Source organism: Thermobia domestica, chromosome 4 (assembly GCF_964235325.1).
Source record: "Thermobia domestica chromosome 4, izTheDome1.hap1.1, whole genome shotgun sequence".
NCBI classification, from domain to species: domain Eukaryota; kingdom Metazoa; phylum Arthropoda; class Insecta; order Zygentoma; family Lepismatidae; genus Thermobia; species Thermobia domestica.
In genome coordinates, this window is record NC_137457.1 from 9,464,849 (window position 1) to 9,483,522 (window position 18,674).

An 18,674-nucleotide genomic window follows, 5' to 3' on the forward strand; every position below is an offset into this window, starting at 1 on the left:
CTTATGTGCTTCATTAGAGATTCGTCTCATATGAATGCTTCCATGAGTAGGTGGGGTGAATGCCATTAAACTCCCTAAAATCGTAAATGAGAATAAAAAGAGTTCTATCTTGCGTAATTTGTTCAGGATAATCATCCGGTACATCGATGCTCGCAAAATCGCATCTATAAGATATTATTTAAAATAACAATACCATTCAATATATTTTTTGTTATTTAAAAAAACAAAATGTAACCAGATGAATTAAAGAAAGAAAGAAATTTACCTACAGCTAAACTAGCTACGGACACTACAAAAATCAAAAAGAACCAACAGACATCAATCCTAGTTTTAAGGAAATTAAATTCTAGCCTTGAAGAAATATTGTTGACTCATCAAATGAACAAACAGTAACCTTAACTAATTATTATATTTATATTCTGAAATTAATTCCCTCTAAAGTCAGTAAATTTTAAGTAATAGGATCACGCTCCAGATTTATAAATTCCTTTCTCCATTGACGAAACCAAATTTATTACTTACAGAACAAACCAAAAATATGAGGAATTATGTTCTGAACCACCTTTTTAGCGTTCTTATCCCCTATCGTAAGCAGAGTCTCTGACAAGAGATCAACATCTCAAGAATACTGAGGCCCAAGATAACATTGACCTGTGAACACCATCCTTATCTGACTCCAGAATGATCTACAGAGACAGGCGAACCCCAACAGCAAGCTTTGAGATAGCTTGATTGATAATTCGTCATACGAACAAAACATAATTCTTTCACCAATAACGAAAACTACACATAAAGATTCAATAAATAATAAGAATAATTTCAAAGAATAGTTTTATTCCAAGAAAAAACAACAATGTGAAAAGCAAAACTTCAATACTAATAACAATATTCTTTCTTATATCTTTTCTCTGATGACGCTGGAGTTCAATGAGGACGTGAATTTTAATCAAACATAGTAAGCAAAACTATTATTAACTCAACTTGTCCTATCCAGTAATATTAACTTTCAATCCAAAAATAAACCGCTATGACATTAATTACAAAATTCGCAATTTCCACAAATCTAAATGATCTAGAGCTAGAGAGATGAGAATATTATTACAGTAAATCTTACTTCATTCAATGTGAAGCATTTAAACATCCAATACAATCGGTAACAAAGATAATTCCAAAAAATTCCAATCTCGAATTTCTACAACCCCGCACATTAATCATATGTAATAACTATAAACATTAAGAGTTAAAGGCAGTCTCTTTCGTTGAAAAAATATAGTCAGCCTACCCTACCACGATACTCGCCTACAGCAACTATTAACATTTTAACCCCAAAAGTAACATACGTGTACTGTGTTCAAACATTTTCTTAGAACAATTAACTGCTTAAAATCGAAATACGACATCAATAATTAATACACACCTCGGGCTTTAACACATACAGCAAAACAATATGCTGAATTATCGATTAATTTTGAAATCATGAAAAGGTCCTGGAATAGCCAAAATTCCTAATCACATATCAGTTAGAGAAGAATTGAAACCAACAAACATATAAACATAGTCAAAGGACAACCAAACTAAATATATACAAAGGGCAACTCACATTTCATGATCTTACTCTGAGATACAATTATAGAAGGTTACTGACGAATCTTAGGTCTAATTCAACCGGTGGGAATTTTTCTTCAACTGACGAACTAATCTCCCACCCTGTGATTCCACCTCCCCAACTCGGGTAAAATACTATTATCTATGTCTTCAAAACAGGCACATTAATTTTAACAAAACTTAGGTCAATTAAATCCCTTGGGAACACAATTGGGCACAAAAAATATACCTCAAAACTTAGGAACATTAAACTATTTATCAATTATACGTTTTTCGGAGTGCAGAAAATCTCGTACCAAAAACCAAAGAAATACTTTAAATTTTACACTACATAAAGATACCCGCTCTATCAATAATTCAACTATTTCTGGTTGCTTCCTTCCCGCACACATTTTTGCATGCTGTCAAAGACCAACTTCCATTTAGTTTCGCACACACAATTCCTTTACATTTTTTAAAAAATGAAACATGGCATTCTGCGCACTATTACTCCTGTTTCGTAATACACACTGTAATACAATATCACCAAAGATTATCGAAACACCAAAGAGCAAATCCCACAGGAACTAGATTTCATTCACCGGAAACACGAAGCTGCCACGAGGCACACTCGCCTCATAGGACGATTCAGGACACAATACATGTCCATCAAGAACGTTAATTTCATCGAAAGATCAAAGAGGTGTTATCGCTGGAACGATCCCTACAAGCAGCGCAAGCGACCTTGAATTGCCAATAAACCAAATGAATTAGCTTCTCTCTCTCTCTCTCTCTCTCTCTCTCTCTCTCTCTCTCTCTTTACAAACAGAGAAGACATATAGTTTTCTTTACTTTTTTTAAAAAAATAAAGAAGGCATGATGAATAGAAATTATTACAAACTTAATCTATTAGTGAAAATAAATATTACAGAACATTAATATTTTTCTTCTTTCCCAAAAGATAGCAAGGGGATCGTTACACGTATTAGGTAATAGAAAATACGAGAAAATCGGATTACTTGATAAAGTAATTGGCTCTATTAAAGCTTTTGTAGATGCCAGTTCTGAAACAGATTTTTTAATTTTTTTTTTCAAATGCACATCATACACCAGCGATACATACATACAATAGCGATACATACATAAGAGTGAGAGAAACTGTTATATAATAATCTTCATATAAAATAAAATTATAAACCAGTTATATGCTTAAAGTTTATAATAATAAGCAGCTAGTAGGCACACGATATAGTGCACTGTGAGTTCACAAGCTAGTCTGTTTATCTATGTTCATATCTTCATCAAGTGCACTTTCTTCTTTTCAACAAAAGAGCAGTTAGATACGGATTTATTCTCTTACTAATTTTCTTTTTCGATCTTGTGTAATAATGTAACATGAAAAATGTGATTCAAGATAAAAAGAAAAGGTGTATGAGATTTTTCTTTTAAAAAAGTATAGATATTTTTTACATTAGAAACTAAATATACACTGAAACGAAATAAAAATAGTAAGTATTTAACGACATTTTAATAATAATTTTGTCTCATTCCGTTTTGTATAATGTAAATTTATATTTTATAGCCCCAAAATCTTTGAAATAAGATCGAAATTTTCAAAATTTGGAGTCAAAAATTTTCGTGTACTCTTTCCATTCCTTTATAACTTCTATTTCCTTGAAGGAAACGGGAAATAACTGAGCCATATCCCATCACATTTCACAGATGTAGCCTCAGAGGAGTGTTGTTTTATGTAGTTTTACTTGATACAAAATACAGAAGGTTCTTACTTGTGATAAAAATAGAAATTTGAATTCTGATCAGGTCCAAAACAACTTCTTGCACATTTTAATTAAAGTGTGTATTCAAATTCCACTTTGTACCACATATGTATATACGTGTCTATGGAAAAGGTTACAAATTTCTTAGAAGTTTGGTGTGTTACAAAATGGTGAAAGTTACAAATGCATTTTCTTCGAAATAAGTTGGGTAAAGGCTCAAATATTGACTGAACACTTCTTTGCCATTAGAAGGTACATTCTATAGTATATTTTGTGAGTATGATATCTTAATGCAAATTTATATGTAAATTTTATTTAGAATACTACACCTAGTTTATTCTAAATTTAATGGAACATTCGTGTTATAAATACGAAACCGGTTGCATAGTGCGCAGTAGTAGAAAGTTAATTTTAGTTCATTTTGTCTTCGGTTAGATCCCAGTTCACCCGAAGTGAGCCCGGTGTGAGCAGGAACTTTTGGGTTTCTTCGGTTTCTACCCATTTACTTCATGGCAATTTCCATTCTTCTCTAATAATCATGGTTTCTATAAACCTAGCTTGCATAATCGTGAGACGTAAATTTTAATGATTTTCATTATTTAGAATTTTCGTTACTTAGATAACAAGTTACGTTATTAGGGGTATGTGCATAACATAAGAATAAGGCTTACATTCAATCAGACAGTGTTTTGATTATATAATCTAAATATGTAGGCTTATACTCGTCATTTGTATTCAAAAGTGGAATCCAGAAAGTTTTGAAGATGTCTTCTGTAGACTTTAGACGGTGTATAAGTTTATCTTTGTTACCTCGGACATTTGTTTTTAAAATAAGAATGCTAGGAAATAATTTATTAATCGTATTGATATTATTTCAACCATTTTTCAATAATTCAGTTAATATGACAATGTGCATAACTGTTTGTAGCATTCTGTTCTATTACGCGATAGATGTGAATAGGTACAGATATAAAGTGTCGTTCAATACAGACAACCTTTTTAAAAGTTTATATTCTCTTAAAAAAGCATTGTAGTTGCGCAACAGCATTCACCTAAAGATTAAGGTACTTTCTCAACCAGTCTTTAGCCACCATTCTAGAGTAATACAAGTCGGAAAATATTTGCCTAATATGTCATCATCAACCTAAAGTTTTGTAAAAAATATGGAATAACTAAAAAAAGCAATCTGTGGCACTGACATTGGTTTGGAGGTTTTGGCATGTCTTTTGGACTATTTACAATGATCATTACTGACTTTTGAAAGTTGACATATGTTTTTAACTATTGAACTAACGTTTCTGAACAGTTGTATTGAATTAATGTTGTTTTCTACTAAAGAACGAACTTTGCTCATTCTATTTTTTATATATTCATCACTTAGGCGGCACTCACGAAAGGAGTCAATTGTATACAAGGAAAAAAGAACAAATTAATCGAAATGTTAATAGAAAAGTTATCTTCTTTGACATTCATAATACTTGAAGGACGAAATTTGTAATATACGAATGGCAGGTTTTACAATTTTAGAAATTTTGAGAATGGGATCGTCGTAAATTTAGTTAATTACATCTAGAATAACAAATATATATATATGAATTAAACTCAGCAATTACGATTAAGTATTTAAGTATATTGACTATAGCAATGAAGAAAATAAATAACTATCCTCCTTTCACTTAATGCCGAGGTGACTTGTAGAAAGCAATATAAGTAAGGACCCAAAAATTATATTACTCAGAAACTACAAGCATGGTAAATATAATTGAGAGAGTAATCCGGAATGAAGCAGCATTTGTGCTTATATGAGAAATGGCCGGGAAGAACGTCAATCCTCTGAGAACTTATGTAGTAGCTAAGTTAACAGTGACCCGTGAAAGAAGGTTGGGTTCCAGTTAACTTGTATGTTATAACAATTGAAATTGCGCAATCCAATACAACCATTTACGAAAAATATGAATGTAATAGTTATACAATATCTGAATGGGTAAGACTTTCGACAGCTGTGATTCATTGTGAACTATGCAGCATTGACGGAAGAAAGACGATGAGTGCAAGTCCCATATGTGAATAGTGTAATATATTGAAAGATATGGAAACTGATGTGGATGGTGCGGCAAGAAGTATGTACCAATCAGCATTCAGGAATGAACTTGCAAAGGCAATGAAAATGGGCGTAGCTCTTTAGGAAATGGGATACTGGTCAGCGACTCACCGCGTCGATAATGAAAATGAATTTCGCAGTGCTGTTAGCGGATAGCTTCATTCCTAGGCAGTAGGTTTGCGTGCCGAGCCAAATCAGGCCTTGCAAAACGTTATGACAAGCGATTTAATTTGTATGGTGAATATATAGAAAGGTAGTGTATTGTTGTATTTCTCTACTTTACAACAACGCATTACTATTCTATAATGTGTAAAAGAAGTTTTCTTTCGCCCATTCTATGTCATTTATATCAAAACGGATATCTATTGGAATTGCCCTTTTGCTAGTTGCGAATATCTGCTTCAAGCAGCAGCATCAAATTAACTTTAAATTTTAATTTTGTTGTAAAAAAGGTTTTCAATATGTCCCAATCGTATATTTTTAGTAAATGTGCTATTTGTTGTACAGTGATATCTATATTTTACAATGTGTTAAAATAGAGTAATTTATTTCATTATACTCGGCTTATTCATTATTAAATTGTATCAATGACACGATTTTAAAACTGCGATCAATCATATTGTGATTAAATGAAGCTGAATATTAAAGAATTATATTTTATTTTCTTAATAGGTCGTTATAGTTCAAATTTCTACCGTAAGTTTCATGTTTTAAATGACATTTACTATACATATCTTGTATGTTTGAGTGAAATTTGTTAGTTTATATAGTATGTTTAAAATTTTGTATTAATAAACTAGTTTATAGAAAGTACAAGCTTAAACAATATATGCTATGCTTATAGTTACGTAAAACTTAATGCAGCAGCAATATTTTGTATCAACAACTAATATTATATATACAACATCTATCTCACGAACAACTATATCCTGTTTATTTCGATTACAAGAAAGGTATTATTACGGGCTTACTACTTAACCCTCGTACACAACGTGAAGTTCAAATTGACCCCAAACTTATTTTTGCTATTGGTATTAAATAATTTTTTTATCCTTCTAGTTCTTAATTTATTTAGAACACTCATTTTCTGATTAATTTAAGATACAGGAAGGGTGTAGCTTGCTTTAATAATTTATAATATAACCTCCAATTTATATAGTATATCAGATCTTGTATACTTACATGATTTATACGAATATGATACATCATTTCGAAAGATATATGACAGTGTTACCACATAATATTACTGATGAAGAAAAGGATGAAGAAGAACACAATTAAGTTTAGCTTTCTAGATTGCACTGTTGCCATTCGTGTAGTAATGGTCAACGTTTATCATATATTATTCATAATTCTTAGTATAGGCGTGGGAGACCCGTGTTCGATTCCCGGAGGGATGTTATGTGGTTCGGATTCCACGTTAAACAGTATGTCTCGTCTCATATAGCCTTGTTCCTGAAAAGGAAGTTAAACACAAAATCTACTCAACACAATTTTTAGTGTAGTAGCATTTAAGATCTTATCTTTAGAAAATGAGTCATCTTGCACAGAAGGAAATAATGCACAAATTATTACATGATAGTGAAGATGACAGTAGTGATTCAAAGAACATGGCACAGGAAATTGGATTATATTTTAGCAACAGGAGTGGTTTTGTGATAAAGCACCAAGTTGTGGAAGTGACACAGATAGCGATACATTCTTTGGCTCTTGGATTCCAAGGAGGAATGCAGTTACATAACTTAAAGGTACCTTATCCAAAGACGGTACAGTTTTAAACAAGCGAATTCCCAAGACTTTACAAACGTGTATATGGAATGTGATGAAGAGAGTCATATGATCAAGTAGAAACGTTTCTCCTTCGTCAGCGAAATATGCATTGGATATATTCATAACTGCTGAGCTTTCCCACGAGGTAATACTGTGTACAAATTTCCAGTTGTAGTAAATTAAAAAAAATAATTGGAAAGAAATTGATGCCTTTGAACTACGTTCATTTATAGGTTCGCTTTTGATTGGCGTTCTTGAGAAAAACCAGAACTAACTTGTAAAAAATATTTATTGATTGACACTCAAAGCAAACAGCCCTAAAGATCGTGTATTAATGTCCGAAAACCGATTCCTGAATATAATCATAATGGTTTTATGATATATTAGTAGAACTGCAAACCGTCGTTTAGGCACAATTACTATTGCGTGGGATGTATTTATAAAAACTCTACAAGGACTATAGTACCGGATCTGACTATTACCAGTTGATCAGTAACTGTGTTGTACAGAGTAAAAATCGAATTCTTTCAATATAAATCACAAAAGCCTGAAAAATACATTATTAAAATATTTTGACAATATTGTTCTAACTCTAGATATATTTATAAAGAAATTATGTACACAGGAAGAAAACCACCGTTATTGTCACAAAACACTTTATCCAATAGTGTTGTCATGAAAATTAGTAGTAGTTTGAAATCCCAACCAGGTCGAAGAGAAACAACGCATAAATACCTTAAAGTTTCACTAAATAGTTACTATGCAGTAATATTTCTCGAGTGAGCGCAATAAGAAAACACAGAAAGAAATTTCCTTCTATGATGTTGGCAAGTAAATCCTGTGAAAAAGTTTCCTCTCAATTTACATTTATTCAAGACATGCCAATAGTTAGGTGTTTCGCAAGAAATGGAATTGTGATAGTTTTAACGTCATTGCATCATAATCACACCATTGATTCAGAAAGAGACAAACGAAAGCCTAAAATTATAATATTCTAAAAGAAAACAAAAAAAATCCTGTGCTGATACAACTGTAAAGTAACTGTGCATTCGCATCAAAAATACCTATTAGTAAAAATAAGGAAGGAAGGATAATCGATACGTTTACATTCAAGGGTTAAAAAGACTTGAACAATGAATTTCAAATGCCGTGAGTACGTTTGCTTGATTCATTATTGCTGATTGTATGAAAACAGTGTAGAGGTCGCATCAAATCTAAAAGTTAAGATGATAAATCACTGGTTCTTCTATCGCAATCTAAAATTGAACCACATTAAAATAATACACACTTCATTCGGCCGCTTTTACTTTTTTTATTTTTATCTGTTTTGTTACTTAGTCGTCCCTGACGAAGCTACTGTATTGCCATCATTCTATGTATTTATTTTTTTATATTGTTACATGGTTGTCTTGCCTACCACGTATTGACAATCACATTATTTTATAACATTTATATATATTTTTATATACTTGACAATTATATTATTTTTAACCTTTTTTATATACTTAACAATTATATTATCTTTAACTAACTTCTTCTTCAAAATAACCTGGGTTATACATATAAATAAAATACTTATTGTCCGAAAATATAAAAATATACAACGTACCGTTGTATATAATTACGCCCGAACGGACTTTCCTTTCTATTCATTAATTTTCGTAAAAAGACAAAAGAATTCTGGAGCGTTTATATACATGGGAATTATTCGAATTTTCAAATGTACCTCGTATATTTAAAATTTCAATTCATATAATTATACATACATATATATTATATTTAATTATATAATTATATTATCATATTTATTTTCATATTCATATATTTTAAATTTTTATCATCATTTTCATTTACTTATACATTTCAACGACGATAAGGCACATAGAAATTAAATTTCAATTTATTTGATTTTAAGTCCTTTTTCGGGTCCATTAAATGCTGGTTACAAGCTATTAATTATTTACTTGGGCATAACGAAGAAGGTTTTGAAGAAGATGATATTCACATCATTGTTCTTGGAACACTAAATAATTAGATATAAGAAATAGTTAGACACAATATAAATTAAGATAGCAATTAGATAGTGTTAGATAGTTCTGTATTATTGGCCAAATCAAGTTCAGATTTTGTTCGTTTCATAGGTGGTGAAAAATTGTGTCTCCTAATGAATCTGTATTTATCCTTTACATGACATCCACAATAGTCTGTCCTGCAATGTTTTCCGTTTCTTCCTTAATTTGATTGCGTTATGTTACCGGTACAATTAGGTTCGGTTGCGCAATCACTAGCACAGTTACTGTCACTACTAGATTTAGGTTTGGTTACATGATTACTATTACGGTTGCTATTACGATTAGGTTAGATTACCTTACCGGTAAAATTAGGTTTATTTCTCATTCCTTTTAATGGTGACAAGATGTCATAACTCCTAACATATATGTACCTTTCCTTTCCACAATGTTCACCGTACTTTGTCCATCCACGGGTTTTATTTCTTCTGTGATTAGGTTCAGTTGCATCATTGGCACACATGAATTTAACATCCTCTTGCTCATTGGGATCACACTTCAACCTCACATGAATACTTTGAACTTGACTTCGGAGGTTAGTTTGATGCAAGCTAGTACTGTATTGAATCATTGATAGATTTTTAAAACTTTGTACATCACATTTGGATGGTGGAAATCAACGCACTGTATCACGCTCTGTGAAAGCATCATCGAATTGTTTGCTGACATCATGCTAGTTCTTTCGTTGAATGAACAATTCAAAAGATTTAATTCACTCGACCAATCAACACGAGCGCTAATAGGAACACATGTTTTCTTTCTGCATTTCACGAATATTGGAATCAACTTATTTTCTGCTAGATGAACCATAAAGTTGATATCATGTTGCATATATGGGTAACGCAGACAGATAATAGCGTTCTCAAGATGAGGATGATCATAACTTTTCACACCCTGATACATACCCGAATCTTCATTATACACAGTATCACTAGAGCAGTCAAAATTTTTAATAACATTCATATAATCTTGAATGTCAGTACACCTTTGTACTGTCTTGCCCATTGCATCCTCATTATGTTCAAATGAGCTTTGATCTCTTGGTTAATTTGCTGCAACTGCTGTTGCAAACCACCATTGCGCTGTTGCAATTGATCTAGGCGCTCACCAACATGTTGAGCTTGCTTTTCTAACGGCTGATTCAATTTATCAAATTGTTCTGCTTGTTGTCGAGACATTTCCATCAAAATTTACAACATATTTGATGAATTTGTTTTTTGGCTGTCCACCGCTTCACCATTTATGGTAATCATTCCGCTCCGATATACAATTCGACCGATTCTTAAATAAATATAATTAATGTCTGGATCAATTTTGGTCGATTTTTACTAAACTTCAAAAACGCTCCTCAACCTCGGGCTTCTGGCACCATTTATAAGACGATAAATCACTGGTTCTTCTATCGCAATCTAAAATTGAGCCACATTAAAATAATACACTCTTCATTCGGCCGCTTTTATTTCCTCTACTTTTATCTATTTTGTTATTTAGTCGTCTCTGACGAAGCTACTTTTTACCATCATTCTATTTATTTATATTTTATATTGTTACCTGGTTCTCTTGCCTACCACGTATTGACAATCTCATTATTTTATATAACATTTGAATAAGTTGTTTATATACTTGACAATTATATTATTTTTAAATAACTTCTTCAAAATAACCTGCGTTAGTACATATAAACACAATTCTTATTGCAAAAAATATAAAATATACAACGAATTGTGGTAATGTAACATTCAACATGCTCGTTTTCTGGACAATGTAATGTGCAATTTTCCCGAATTTTCGTAGTTCATAAAATATACGCTTGTGCAAAATATCTTTCATAGCACAGGTTTAAGGACAATTTTGGAGCTACTTTTTTATATTTTTCAGTAACAAAATCCTTATTCAATATTCACAATATACTCCTAATAACTTAAATCAAATTATCTTCAAAAAATTGATGTTTCAGTTTTTAAATAATAAATACAGTAAAATACAAAATGAAATCCCTTGTACAAAAACTCAAAACTAGTCAACAGTGTTTAGAACACAATCTAAAACACTTACATCTAACTGGACCCGTAATTCTTTGAGGGTGTTCAGTGAACATAATACGAGGACATATTGACCCCAAAGGGTACACACGTATCAGCAATTGCAAGTGTATCAAAAGTGCTTTATGTGCATATACAAGAACAGATTATAAGTGTTGATTCTTTTTAGGTAAATATTAAAATACACAACGAAACGTTGAGCATCCAGTTACATAAACGATGCAGTTAGTTACTTATTTAAACATAGACTTTTCTTATTCCTTAATCTTTAACTCTCTTAAACATAATAACATTTTTATAGTATGTTTATCTTAATAATGTCTAGACCATAAAAGATTAAGATTGCTTTAGTCCTTAATTATCTGTTCCAGCGTATGATGACTATGATTATCGCAGAAGATGTAAGTATGTTTTATATATTTATTCATTTATTGCTAAAATGTTGAGAGTATCATATAAGTGGGAGCAAAGAAGGAAAAACAATGTTGACTGTTTCTTCAAAAATTTCGGATTAAAGTATCAAGATTATAATAACAATTGGATATGAAATTCAGTTTTTTAGATATTTTTTACTGTGAATATTTTTCAAGATTTTTGAGTTTAAGTATAAATATTTGTAAGGATAATCAACCCTATAACTTATAGACGTACAAATAGTGTTATAATTGAAAGTATCATTTTTAGCAAAGATGATACTGTGTAAGGTAAAACGTTACTTAAGTCCGAATTACTATTTCAAAATTAATCCTCAAATATTTATTGACTCACAACTTTTTTGTTAGATACAATGGTTATATACTGAAAACAATGTTTTGTATCAAGAACTCTGAACAGAGATTAAGAGCTTTGCCGGGTGATATACGATATGTCGATTTCTCAAATAAAGCACAAATGAAAATATTAATTTATTGAATTAAGTTAGCATTTTCTACTAAAACAAATGGTACTAACTAATATGATCAAATACAAATAAGCATCATATACTAGGTACAAAAAATATTTACTAAATCATGCAATTAGCGCTATTGATGCGGTACATATCAGGGGAGCACGATTTATTAAATATATCGATTAGGGTAAAGATACGGAATAAACATGCTTTCTAATTAAAAAAGAAATATTGATAATGCATATTAGACAGACCAGAAATACATATTTTAGAATCCTAAGGTACTCACGCAACAATCATTATCGAGGTATTTGGAGAGTACTTTATATCATAGGCCCGTAGTAAAACTACCTCTATAAAAATTGTTGTGGAAACACCTCAGGATTCTGAAACGCACATTTTTCCACAGGGCACATAGTAGTTCCTAACTGAAGTCTTGACCCGACCACGGTAGGTCCCACAGTTTTGGAGCTATGAACTTTTAAATTTCATTTTTTCATAATTTTAGCAGCCTCTAGCACGTGAACGATGTGATTTTGCCCTCTGTTTTTTGGAACTTTTTTGTTCGTTTTAAGGTTAGAAATCACTTCCCTGTTTTTGCACAACGAACATAGCCCCATACTCTCTCTCTCTCTCTCTCTATATATATATATATATATATATATATATATATATATATATATATATATATATATTCATATATATATATATCAAGATTCCTTTCACTGTCTCTGCGTCTTTGCGTAATTTTATTTCTAGAGAAATTCACCTATACCGTTTCGAATTCAATTACGTCGTATCACTTATCGTGCCATTAGAAAAGGCACGAATATTTCCCAGAAATATCCTAGTTCGCGGTGGTTACACCACCGCATGACATGAGAATTGCCAATTTTTACAACGTGAATGAGTTCCAGGGTTCAAATTCTGATCACGCCAAATTTACCTTGTGGTAGACCAACACCTTGTGCATGAGTTTCCTCGAGGTTCTCGTGTTTCATCCCACTTTCTGCATTCCGCCATTGCAATCATTTTTCATCATCATTGTCTCTTTAGCTTAACCGCCATAACGTGGTACATGAAACTCAAAAATTTCATTTAATTTCGTTTACAATTTTCACGTGATAATAGCTGCAGGGATACAGGATACGAAACTGTTTATTATTTTCAAGAATCTGAAAGGTCCTTAAGAATGGTAGAGATCTGAATACTGTAACTGTTATAAAATTACAGGCGGATAATTTGTATATAGATTTCCTTCAAGTGTTCTATAAAATTAACTATCTCGTCTTACAACTAAGATTAACTACGTTTGATTTGTTTTGTTAAATATGTAATCATGTGTACTCGTGTCTCGGTTATAGCAAACAGCTTGTAATACAAAAGATCAATAAATCATATAACGTGATTCAATACTAAAATTAAATGTTGAAAATGTCTGCTGTGTGCAAATCACATTAAAATATGTCTCGAAGTTAAAGATTATGTAAATAATTTGGTGCTTTAAAATTGTACACATAATTGGAGTATATTCTCTCCGAGAAATTGGAGATTTAGTTTCGCGTGACGATCACACACAATGTATTATGACGGATAAGCATAAATAATTAGGATTGCAATTGCAAATTTATATTTCCATAAACTGTCTATCACATAAAACTATCTATGGTAACATCAAACGTAGAATATTCATCTTTATCCATACCCATATCCATAACATGCAATCCATATGTGAAATTTCTACATGTCTAGCTCTACCAACTCCAAAAGCGAGATTTGTGTGTCTAACATTTAAATCTTTATTTATATTTTTACATGAACAATATAACTTAGAAGATCATAAAACTTCCATAATAAATTTTCTAGCTTTCAGGAATGATCCTGGTAAGTAGAGAATGCTTTGTACAATTAGCAACATTTTCCTATAATAAATATATCTTCACACTAATAATACAGGGTGCGGCACGTAAAACCGGTCCGTCGTAATATTCTGGTATATTTTGTTTTTGGCAACACTTAAATAATCTACCTTCATCCCAAGAGATGGCGTGTCGAGGTCGGGTCGACTTACGTGACCTGCAGCAGTCACGTGCAGCCGCAGCCAGTGAAACTTGTCGAAACCAGTTGAGAAAAAGGCCTCGTTGTGTTAAGCCTGGTGAGTGTCAGTGTGTGATAATGCCGTATTCGATACCCGAGCGTGTTGCCATTGTTGAAGGGTTCATTCTCACTGGATCTTTCGTGAAAACAAAGAATTTGTTTCGGTAGAAATTTCCAGGACGTTCTGTGCCAGCAAAAAGTACCATTCAGGAATTGATTGAAAAATGGCGGCGTACAGGATCGGTTCAAAATGCTCCCAGGAACAGACGACCATCTCTCAGCACACCTGAATTAAAGAGGCAGGTGGAGGAGATAATGAAAAGAGGTCCTCGAAAGTCAACCGTGAGATTGAGTCAACAGGTTCATACGAGTGAGAGAAGTTGCAGACGTGTTTTAAGGGGACTGAAGTTAAAACCGCACCGGATAAGTGTCCTGCAAGAACTGAAGGAGCCTGACCTGCTGAAGAGGTGCATTTCTGTTGATGGCTGTTGAGCAATGTTTCCAGTGGTTTCTTGGATCCACTAATGATCATCATGAGTGACGAGGCGTGGTTCCACCTGTCTGGGTACGTAAATTCCCAAAACAACCGGTATTGGTCGGCAGAAAATCCACACGCAATCCACCAGGTACCCTTGCATGATGAGAAGATTGGTGTTTGGTGTGCCATTTCCGCCACACGCGTTATTGGGCCCATATTCTTTGAGACGACAGTGAACAGTGACGTGTATATGGGAATCCTTGATGAGTTTTATACACACTTGACCGAAGAGGAGCGTCAGATATGTTACTTTCAGCAGGACGGCGCAACATGCCACACATCAGCTGCACCATTGTCCCTTGTGCATAAGATGTTTGCACCAGAGAGGATAACCAGCAAAGGCTTGTGGCCTCCTCGGCCACCAGACTTGTCCACGTGTGACTTTTACTTATGGGGACTGTTAAAGGGAAGAGTATACGAAACAAATCCACACACAATTGAAGGACTCACGACCAGGATCCAGGATGTCACCAATAGCATTACAACACAAGAATTGCCAAGGGTATATAAGAATCTCCTCAATCGTGCTCACATGTGTGTTGAAGTGGGCGGAGGACACATTCAGCACCTGCTGTGAAGGCTGCTGTGAAGGTGAGTAGTCATATTCAATACATTACATTTCATTGATGTGTTGTAGTTAATCATATTCAATACATTACATTTCATTTTATGTGTTCACTTTACAGGCCGGTTTTACGTCCCGCACCCTGTACATATAGTTTTTCATGCGGTAAGGTAAACATACTGTAAAGTTCAATGTTTTGCGAAAAGTTGAAAAAGCTATATTTAAAATGCCAATAGAAAACGATTATATAAATCATAAGTTTCGATAACCGCCCTATATGGTGCCACCAGTCGATATTTGCGAAAATTTACTTACCACTTGGCTGTGTCATCACAAATATCGTCGCGCTACATAAATAGCCATTACGGAATGGTCGTATAGTGTAACACTTATTATAATATAAAATATAATTTGACGTACATTTACCATATCGAATAAAACAAAGATTATTACTTTCCACTAACATGACGAGTGTTACAAAGCTCTTATTTCTGAAGTGCGTTAATAGAAAAATCAATACCAAATTTACTTGTTTCGGTAGAATGAATTAATAAATTACAATTTAGTAAAATTCCCTAAGTGTTCTAATCAAATAAACTAACGCAAAAGCTACCTAGTGTGAGTGAAGAGAGAAACATATGAGGTATATTCAGATCATGATGCTATTTAAAAAAATAATACGATAAGTGAATATGCTGTGATCGTATACTTAGTATAGTTCTAACAAATTTATAATAAAGCAAGTTGTCTTCTTTTAATGAAATGAAATATATATATATTCGCCATTACCAATATTACATAATACTATAGAAATAATAAAATAACATTCCAAACAATAAAGAATAAGAATTATATGAAGATTAGCATTGATTTGGATATATATCATGCATTTCCTACATAGTAAATAAATGTTTCTTAATTACACTTCAAAATGGACAGAATCTACATTTCTGTGTTTTTGTAAAGTTATATATATTCGTGTAATAGTCCAGATAGTAGATAATGGTTTTCCAGAAATAGTGCATCGAAATTACATAAGCAGGAGTATGAAATATTATGATAAGAATTAGCAAATTTAACCAATGCACATTGAGAAATATGCAAATATACTAAAGTAGTTTGTAGTTATCTCAAAAGATGGTACAAAATTAAAAAAAAATAATCTGAAGTGTCAAATGTTTACTTATCCCTTAGGAGAGAAGAATGAAACTAAAACCAGGCCAGAAGGTAGGTTTTACACAAATAATTTTATGAAGTTCAAATCAGTTTCTTCTTTATATTCATCACAAGTATGTAACTACAAAATTGTAATATGAACGTCAAAAATCTTTCTTACTATTTTAGTGTAATTAATAATTTTGAGCACAAAAATGATTTATTTTAAAAAAATATTACTATATAGTCACTTAAACGGAAGTTTTTATTTTAGACGTGTAGTCCAGGCATACAAACTTTGGTTCTATGTGAAACGAAGTAGGTTTCACGCAGGATAAAATCTCTTGACCCTTGAGGTAATGGACGACATGATTAAATCAGCTTAATTAAACAACTGTGACTGCCATTAGGACCTTTCTTCTCGCAAGAGCAAAAAAAAAAACTACTTAGAAGGCAGACGTCAGTCCTCTGATCCCATGTGCAGCAGTTCAGTAGACAGTGAGCAATGGAAGAAGAATTCTGGGTTGCGTTATAACAACTAAATCGCTTGTTAAGTTTATGTTAACGACACATGTTAAGTTTAGTCAAACACAAACTTAACAAAAATATTGTGTTAGCTACCCATATATACATATATATATATATATATATATATATATATATATATATATATATATATATATATATATATATATATATATATATATATATATATATATATATATAGATAGATAGATAGATAGATAGATAGATAGATAGATAGATAGATAGATATCTGTACCTGTCAAACTGTTGCTTACATTTTGTATAATATAAATAAATACACAGTCAGGAGAAAGTATAATATTTAATATATTTTTCCTTTTTTATCAAAACTTGATTTTTCTGACATGATTTGTCCCCCCCCCCAAAAAAGGATCTAATTAATAATGAACATTCAAATAAGCACCAAATATTTCAAGTATGAATTTAATGCAGTAATATGATTCCTGAGAGCGAAAAAATTTGGCAGATGCTAATCACCGGTAACTGCCTGGTATTTACGTGATGAGTGAAGGTGTCCTACATGAATGGTGTAGCAAATTGAAAAATGAAGAAACTGACGTGTAAAGAGCCACAAGAAATTGACACAATCTGTAGTCAATAATGAAGACGTACATACAAGTGCCTCGCCTGCAATTTTCACGAAAATCAAACAATTTCTTGCGTCAAAAAGTTTATACAATGACAATAAGGTTCAGACAGTTCTTAGACGGTGCTTTCGTTTCCATGCGGGCGATGTGTCTGCAGAAAGAATTTCAATTCTTTTTAAACGTTGTAACAAGTGCTAACTTAGTTTGAATGGTGAGTAAACTATAAATTAATGTACTGTCAAATTTAAGTACTGTACAGCAATACATTACATTTCTGTAACATGTATAAAATTATCTTCTTCCAATTATATGTCGTTGATAACCAAACAAGTAGTTTTTTGAATCGCCCTAGTCTTAACGGCCGATATATTTTAAAAAGACACTAGCAAATTTACTTAGATCTTTAATGCTATTATAAGAGTTTCTATATCTCCTAACGATTGCCATTTAGTAAATTTCTTATGGATATATAATGTTACCGATAGTAGTAAAACGTTTTTCGTAGGAATAGTGACTACATTCCAATTGAGAAGCATATGTTCCGTTAACAAAATATTAAATTAATGCATAGTACGTTATGAAATACGTAAATAGAATAAATTAGATTGTAGTTAAAATGATCTAAAAGTTAAATGATCATATATTCCTTAGGAGAGAAGAATGAAACTAAAACCGGTCGAAGGGGTAAGTCTTAAAGAAATAATTTTGTCAATTCAAATTAGTTGCATTTTTTTAAAAAAAAAAGTATGACAAATATGAAAATATGATACTCATATATTTTAGGAAAATTGAGTTTCTTGTTATTCAGTGTTTAATTGTAAATATTTGACTGCATGAAATATTTTGGTTTCCAATACATATTTATAATAATATTTATTTGGAGATTTTAGCTTCTATGTCACAAACATTCACCCCTTTTAGGTCTACCACAAAGGAGAAATCGTGTTTTTCAC

At 32.1% G+C, this 18,674-nt stretch overlaps 1 protein-coding gene across 1 annotated transcript in view; it reads left to right on the forward strand.

The window, feature by feature from the left end:
- The window catches only part of LOC145683627 (uncharacterized), a 497,638-nt gene that overhangs the window by 164,270 nt on the left and 314,694 nt on the right, over positions 1–18,674 (forward strand). Inside the window, exons 41-45 of the mRNA XM_081754963.1 lie at positions 6,136–6,159; positions 11,716–11,745; positions 14,100–14,117; positions 16,628–16,660; positions 18,373–18,405. Coding sequence (XP_081611089.1) covers positions 6,136–6,159; positions 11,716–11,745; positions 14,100–14,117; positions 16,628–16,660; positions 18,373–18,405 — 138 coding nt within the window. The remainder of the gene's footprint in view (positions 1–6,135; positions 6,160–11,715; positions 11,746–14,099; positions 14,118–16,627; positions 16,661–18,372; positions 18,406–18,674) is intronic.